Source organism: Meleagris gallopavo, chromosome 10, assembly GCF_000146605.3.
Source record: "Meleagris gallopavo isolate NT-WF06-2002-E0010 breed Aviagen turkey brand Nicholas breeding stock chromosome 10, Turkey_5.1, whole genome shotgun sequence".
In the NCBI taxonomy this organism is placed as follows: Eukaryota; Metazoa; Chordata; class Aves; order Galliformes; family Phasianidae; genus Meleagris; species Meleagris gallopavo.
The window spans coordinates 17,643,902-17,650,757 of record NC_015020.2 but is presented as its reverse complement, the minus strand read 5'-3'; the positions used below and the strand labels follow the sequence as shown (position 1 = coordinate 17,650,757).

Genomic DNA, 6,856 nt, shown 5'->3' with positions numbered 1-6,856 from the left:
TGTTGCTTTAAGAGCGAGCGGAAGAGAGGCGTCACGGGGTTTCGTTACCGCTCGGCGGTGCGTGACCGCGCTCAGAGGCCGTTTGGCAGCGCCTCCACCCGCACTGCATCAACCGCGAGGTCCTCGGGGTCAGGGGAATCTTGGGCCGTTTTGGGGTGCCGTTCTTTTTTTGTGTGCGGGAGCGGGGCTGAGTTCAATCTGCTGCTTGAGGTGGTTTCGTTTCTTTCCTTTGACGGTGCGAAATAAAGTATGAAGTCAATGCATCATTGTTATATTTTCGTTTATCTCCAGGTGTTCCGATGGCAGCGAGGGGCGCGATGAGGGCGGTCCGGGTGTTTGAGTTCGGGGGTCCCGAGGTGCTGAGGCTGCAGGCGGACGTTCCCATCCCCGCCCCGAAGGACTCGCAGGTCGGTGAGCTCGGAGCCCGGACAGCCCTGCGGGCGCAGCCACGTCAGAAGCAGCGCCGCTCCTCCCGGCTCAGCAGCTGCCGTCGGCCCGTTTGCAGCCCAGGACGTGGCATTTATCTCGCGCGTGGGTTTTTGCGCTGTTACGTTGGCCGCACGTTGCGCGTGAAGGGTTCCTTGACGGCTGGAGCGCGGCACCGGTTGTTTACCTCAGCACTTCAGCGCTGCTTTGCTGCTCAGTTGAAACGCCGTGATGCGATTTTAAAATGCTACTTAACAAATGTAATTCTTTTCAGGTGTTAATTAAGGTCCACGCCTGTGGGGTAAACCCTGTGGAGACTTACATCCGTTCCGGGAATTACGCTAGGCTGCCGACTTTGCCTTACACCCCCGGCTCCGACGTGGCCGGTGTGATCGAGAGCGTCGGGGAAGGCGTGACTGCGTTCAAGGTGCTTCGCGGGGCTTTCGCTCCTCGTGGTTCGTAGAGCCGAGCAGCCGTGCGTTGTGCTGGGCGCTGCCGTTCCGTGAGCAGGGCTGCTGTGTGCCTGGGCTCCCACCGCAGCAGGGCCAGGCGCCCGCCCAGTGCCGCTGTGTCCTCTACCCTGGGATTGCTGTTACAGACCAGATAGGGTGCTTGCTTACCTCAGGGTGTAGCAAGAGCGTGGCTTTTTTCCACGCTAAGCAAAAGTGATTTTTTTGTTGTTGTGTTTGGAATCTGGGTGGCGTTCTCTGATGTTGGGACTTGTTGAGGTTGATACTAGTGGGGTGGTAGGTTTGTGCCTCACGCTGCAGAGAGGAGGCTGTGTGCTCGTAACTTGAATGTAAGCATGTGAGATTCTATGGGTTGTGTTGGTTGCGTTGATCGTGTGCGTTAGCATTTATAGAAAGCTTCTCTGTGTCAAAGATAATTGTTTATTTTTAATTGGAAAGCTTTTAGGAGAAGACCAAACTTGTTCTTAATGTATATTAAGGAAGGAAGTAAGGGAAATTATTAATTCCCCTGTTTTATTCCCCTGCTTTCTAGAGAGGTGACAGGGTTTTTACCTCTGCTACGCTCTCTGGAGGATATGCAGATTATGCAGTTGCTGAAGCTAATGCAGTCTTCCCTTTGTCGGATAAGCTGAATTTCAGTCAAGGAGCAGCGATTGCAATACCCTACTTCACTGCTTACCGTGCTCTTTTCCTGAAGTAAGCTGCCAAATTAAAGCTTGTGTGTTTTGCTATTGAACTTTTAAAATACTAAAGCCAGTGTTTTCGTTGTCCTGTTAAATGAGGGAATGTGGAGACATCACTGTGTGGAAAGGCTTCAGCTACGTGTGCTGTGCTGCTAGAACAGTAAAACGTTGATTACCTGTAAGCTACTGGCAGCATTTACCTGGGAAGGTAAACATTAAGAGAACAGACCTCAAAAGGCTTCTTTAGTACACATCATGTAATAAATGCTGCAGCACTGTACGAGGAGTAAGAGCCAGAGTTGTGCATCAGCTGGAGGAGATGGAAGTTGTGGAAGTCTTGTCTGGCTTGGTGGAGGAGATGATTAAAACTAGTGTGGTTTATTTGAAGATCTGTAACGGGGAGACCTTGAATTGAGGTGAATACCAGGATGTTGACTTGCTGCTTGTTGCATGTTGATGTAACTGCACGCTACTTAAATTCATAAACGATGTGGTTTGTTTTGTTTTCCTGTTTTTTCACAGATAATGATCGTACTTATTTAGCCATAACATGAATTGGGAATAATACTGTGTGTAAGATAGTGGTTATGTGTTGTAATCATCATGCCAATACTGTATGTCTTTTTTTGTTCAGAGGGCATGCCAAAGCAGGAGAAAGCGTACTAATTCATGGTGCAAGTGGAGGTGTAAGTATTCTGAAAAGGCAAGTTATTAAAAATTGGGTTTTCTATCCTTGTATCTGCCTTTTTTTCCCCCTCTGTTCTGTGATTTCTGCTTACATCTATATCAATAAGTTGATTAACAAAGTCTTTCTTTGAACACCTTAGGATACTTGTTTTCCTAAAGCAGAAACCTTGTTATCCCAAGTAGCCCTGAAACTACGTGAGGGATCCAATAAGGCCCCTTGTGCAGAGGTGTACAATCAATGAATATACAGATGATATAGTATATCCAGGAGTTTAAATAATGTAATTATTATACCGGAGTAGGAAAAAGGACCCTCGCCCTATGCTGGGCTTGTGTGATAGACTCCAGTGGAGCAGATCTCCAGAAGAGATCCTTCCCTGCTGGTGGTCAGCTCTTAAATGGCTCTAGGAGGGATGGAGCCAGGCTCCAGGCTCCACTCCTTCCTGCAGCACAGGAGAATTGCCTTCACCTGTGCTCCCGTGGCTGACTCACTGCTACCTCAGGTGATCAATCAGAGCTTCAGGCCGTGATTCAGCAGCCCCACACAAGAGGGTTCTGTGATAAATACGTTGCTGCAGTTGGAAGGTGAGCCAGAAGCTGTATGTTAAAGGTGATAGCAAAAAGCTGTGGTTTTTGATTATGTGCAAGATGTTCTCAGTTCTCTGAAAATCAATCACTAGTAGGTAGCAACTTTGCATTGCTGGGGTATTATTGTCTACCAGCTAACAGCTAGCTTCTCAAGGAGAGATACTGGAGTATATCAGCTCATGGCTGAACACTCCTTGAAACTGCACATCTGGTTTGCTTTGGTGTTACGTGACGGAACTTCAGATCTGCCAGATGAAGTTTGAGTTTATCTCATCTCTCATGCTCTGCATCTTCAGCTTCTGCAGATGCACAAACAGCTGCCATCAACTGGCAAACTTATGAACTGTTTGTCAGATAGTTGATGATGACAGTCTCACGTGGGAAAGCGTTCTCATTCTAAGATGCTATAATACTGAATGTCAATTTAGTAACTTTTTTTTTCCCCCATGGGATAAACATAGTGTTTGTTTCTGCAGTTGCTTAGTTTATGTGCCTCTTGAAAAGATGTATTAGCTTTGATTTGCTGAAGAAAATAGTGCAAATCTGTTTTTCTATGTGTTGTGATCTTTGTTGTGGGAATATTTACAAAAGCAGTGAGATAGATGTACGGGGATGAAGCACTTGCTGCAGTGAGAAGATCTTTGTTGCATATTTTCTTCTAAGTCATGCTGTTTTCCATAATTATTCTTAAAAACGTATATTCTTTTGAATATTTATCTGAAGATCAATCTGGTTGCGAAGTATTTCTCTTATGTTTCATAGGCTCCAAAGCCAGCTTTTTCAGAAGGCATCCCTTACCTCTAACCAGTGCAAAGCTGATACAAGATGCTGAGAATTCAGTGTCTAAAGACACCGTTAGGTCTGTGAGAGGTGCAGAAGTAGTGCTAGTAAGATTGTGCCTGCAGCTTTTCTTTGCAGCATACAGTGCTGGTGTGAGCAGCTGGTGATCCTGTGAAGAGTTTTCTTGTCTGTATGTCGAGTATTATTTGGACCAGTTCTGACAGATGAGCAACTTTACGTGTGGATTCATAGCAAATGCTGATGGCTGTTAAACAAGCATACAAACAACACAACGCTACACAGAACTTCACTATGCCTGTGGAAACATCCTTTCCTTTTTTAATACTATTGGGGTATCTTTAAGATCCAAATTAATTACTATAGCTGAAGAAATACATGACCAGGCAAACTTTAAAAATAGTTAAGTTCCAGCTGGTAAATGTCAAATTTAAAATGCAAAGAGTTGTTTTTATTGTTTTGATTTCCTCCTCTTTCCCCCTCAGGTGGGAATAGCAGCGTGTCAGATTGCCAGAGCTTATGGCTTAAAGGTTTTGGGCACAGCAGGAACCGAGGAGGGTATGAACATTGTTCTGAGAAATGGTGCTCACCAAGCATTTAATCACAGAGAAGCTAATTATCTTGACAAAATCAAGGTAAGTATGTATTGGGTCTAGCTCATGCAGCATCTCTCTATTAACCTGGAAAAGAAAAAAAAGTGAACACTTGTTTGTGGAAAATTTTAAGAACAAATTTGTGCAGTGGCATTTCAGAAAATCCCAGTATGATAGTTTTCCTAATTCGGCACCTCTACATTTGCTATTGGCCATCAGCCTTAGCACAGTCTGTATATAAAAAGCAATCAGCTGCCAAAGGTATGCTTTCAGTAGTATATGAAATGTACAGCAGCACCAAAACACTAAGTGAAGTAACTTTATATGTATTGTGTTCCGGGTAGGAATATACCAAGATGCAAGGAGTCAATATCATACTAGAAATGCTCTCCAACGTCAATCTGGCTGCTGACCTGCATCTGCTGTCCCACGCAGGAAGGGTGATGGTACGTATTTTCTGTCACTTGGGTTTGCATGTTTAACTGTGCAATCTGACAGCGAGAGCTTAATCTCTCTTTTGACGTGGCTCTAACAGGTGGTGGGCTGCAGAGGTTCCATTGAGATAAATCCCAGAGACACCATGAACAAGGAGTCCAGCATCATTGGAGTTGGTCGGTTTCTCGAAACTGAGGTATGAAAATAACATTTTTTCTTTTAAAGATTTCTTCGGTGATCTTTTCCTGTTGAAATAGTTTGTCTATCTTAAAAACAGGACCGAAAGCATAATTTGACTACGAGGACTTTGTGTATGAATTCCTTCACGTTTTGATTTAATCTAAAGAACGCCATAAAATGCTTTTGGGCTGTAAACATCGATTTAACACTGGCGGAAATGGTTCATACTTCTCTAAAATGCAAAGACCTCGTGGTGGTAAATGCTGCCTTTTATTTTCTGTAGGAGGAGAGGCGTGAATGTGCGAGGGCAGTCCTTGATGGCACGGAGTCTGGCTGGCTGAAGCCAGTTGTGGGCCCCGAGTACCCCCTGCAGGAAGTAGCTAAGGCTCACGAAGACATTATTCACAGCAGTGGTGCTCGAGGAAAGATGGTACTCCTGCCATAAAGTATTTCTCCACCTTCTTTATAGCTGTTCTAACTGCACCTTTGCTTACATGATTCATTGAATATTTTTTATAAAATGCATTTTTAATCAGGTTTCAGAAAAAACAGCAAGTGCTGGCTTACATTAGTTAGTTATGCTGATTCATTAGCAGCGTTTTCTTTTTGTACAAGCAATGTTGGGCAAAATTTATGGTAATTTTTGTAACTTTTTTTGGTTGATGTGGAAATAATAACTGCACTGGTTTGACACTATGATGGGAAACTGGAGTTGGCGAATATTGTATCTCAGCTGGAGTCTGATATAAAGCACTACTTGGAATTACAGTGAGGGACTGGGAAGCTGTAAGCAGTGCAGAATGAAGCCTGCTTTGTCAGCAGATGGACAAAGGTATGAGACCAATGATACAATGTAACTAGGGCTGTAAATTCATTAGCCACAAAACTTGTTTCATTCATCTTTTGTCACAAAATTTGCTTGGAATCAAAGCTCTTTTTATCAGGATAGTTCACTTTCTAGCTCAAAAAATGGCCAAAGAATCTCTCAAATATGAACTGCTTGAAAGCAGTGGCAGTTCCGTTTTGCTGTGCCTGACTTAGAGCCTAGCTGACAGCACCCCAGTTAATGCCAAGAGTACCTGGAGCTGCGTGCAGCATATTTGCTGCTTTGTAACCAATCATGCTGGCAGCAGCATTGATTTCTTGATGGCACGTGGCTGTCGGAGCAATTGCAGATCTTCCTGTGATCCATATTAAGTTTAAAGTCACACGAATCCCTGCCTATAATGAGGAGAAACACGGGTCTGTGCTGCTTTCATGGGTAACTGAAATTCGTGTTGCTTCATGACTGGATGTGTATGTGTTGTTGGCTTGTTCCAAATACAGCAATCCAAACCCAATTTCTTTGAAGTGTTGCCAGTTTTTGCACTCAGAATACAGCATGGTGTTACAGTTCGGTATAGCTTTCAGTGGAATGGTTCACTAATGAGAATAGCCCTCATCTTTAAGGATGGGTTCTTCTGCTTCTGAGGAGAAATGAGTCTGTCCTAAGCAGAGCCTTGTTTGCCCATGAAGGTTCCCTGCTTTGTGGCGTTTGGTTTGGACTCATTGGGTGCCATTGTGGCACACAGCGGTGCAGCTCTCTGTGCAGGGTGACACCATCTTCTGAGCTGTGATTTCTCTGAACAGGCGCTCATTTCTACTGCTGTTTGCTTAATCTAAACTGAGAAAATAGTTGGCAACATCTTTTGGAGTGTCCGGACTTCTCTGCATCTGCGATCCGTTACTGAAGAAGTGTTAAGGCGGAAGAGGACCCACGTCGGTGTCCTTATGGCTCTTGCTCAGATCTTAACGCTTTGTTTTAGTGCTCGGTGGACAGCTGGTGGGAGGCCACGCAGATACGGGGGTGTCAAAGAACGCAGGTGTTGTACGAACTCCGGGTCAACGTCTGCCAGCAACAGCCTGAAACGGGCGCTGGGGAGGGCGCATCTCCAGCCTGGGCTTGGAGGGACTGAGCCCCTGCGGAAGGCACAGCGGAAGGGCCGCCTTTCTCGAG

At 45.0% G+C, this 6,856-nt stretch overlaps 1 protein-coding gene across 3 annotated transcripts; it reads left to right on the top strand.

Moving 5' to 3' along the window:
* The first annotated feature begins 6 nt into the window (after positions 1 to 6).
* Positions 7 to 6,200, top strand: CRYZ (crystallin zeta). 3 transcript variants are annotated; one of them, XM_003208929.2, is made up of 9 exons: positions 7 to 119; positions 292 to 407; positions 701 to 853; positions 1,429 to 1,592; positions 2,214 to 2,265; positions 4,138 to 4,287; positions 4,590 to 4,691; positions 4,781 to 4,876; positions 5,144 to 6,200. In XM_003208929.2, exons 2-9 carry the CDS (start codon positions 300 to 302, stop codon positions 5,303 to 5,305), a joined length of 987 nt encoding a protein of 328 aa, XP_003208977.1. In that variant the 5' UTR covers positions 7 to 119; positions 292 to 299; the 3' UTR covers positions 5,306 to 6,200. The 3 variants fall into 3 exon arrangements, with proteins under 3 accessions (XP_003208977.1, XP_019474250.1, XP_010714314.1); XM_010716012.3 differs by lacking the exon at positions 7 to 119 and adding an exon at positions 125 to 210; XM_019618705.1 differs by lacking the exon at positions 1,429 to 1,592 and having other exon boundaries at positions 2,214 to 2,282.
* Positions 6,201 to 6,856: the final 656 nt, after the last annotated feature.

Coding starts and splice junctions, on each gene's coding strand:
- CRYZ (XM_003208929.2), top strand. CDS start 300: ATGGCAGCGAGGGGCGCGATGAGGGCGGTCCGGGTGTTTGAGTTCGGG. Junction 408..700: donor CCGCCCCGAAGGACTCGCAG/GTCGGTGAGCTC, acceptor AATTCTTTTCAG/GTGTTAATTAAGGTCCACGC. Junction 4,692..4,780: donor CCCACGCAGGAAGGGTGATG/GTACGTATTTTC, acceptor TGGCTCTAACAG/GTGGTGGGCTGCAGAGGTTC.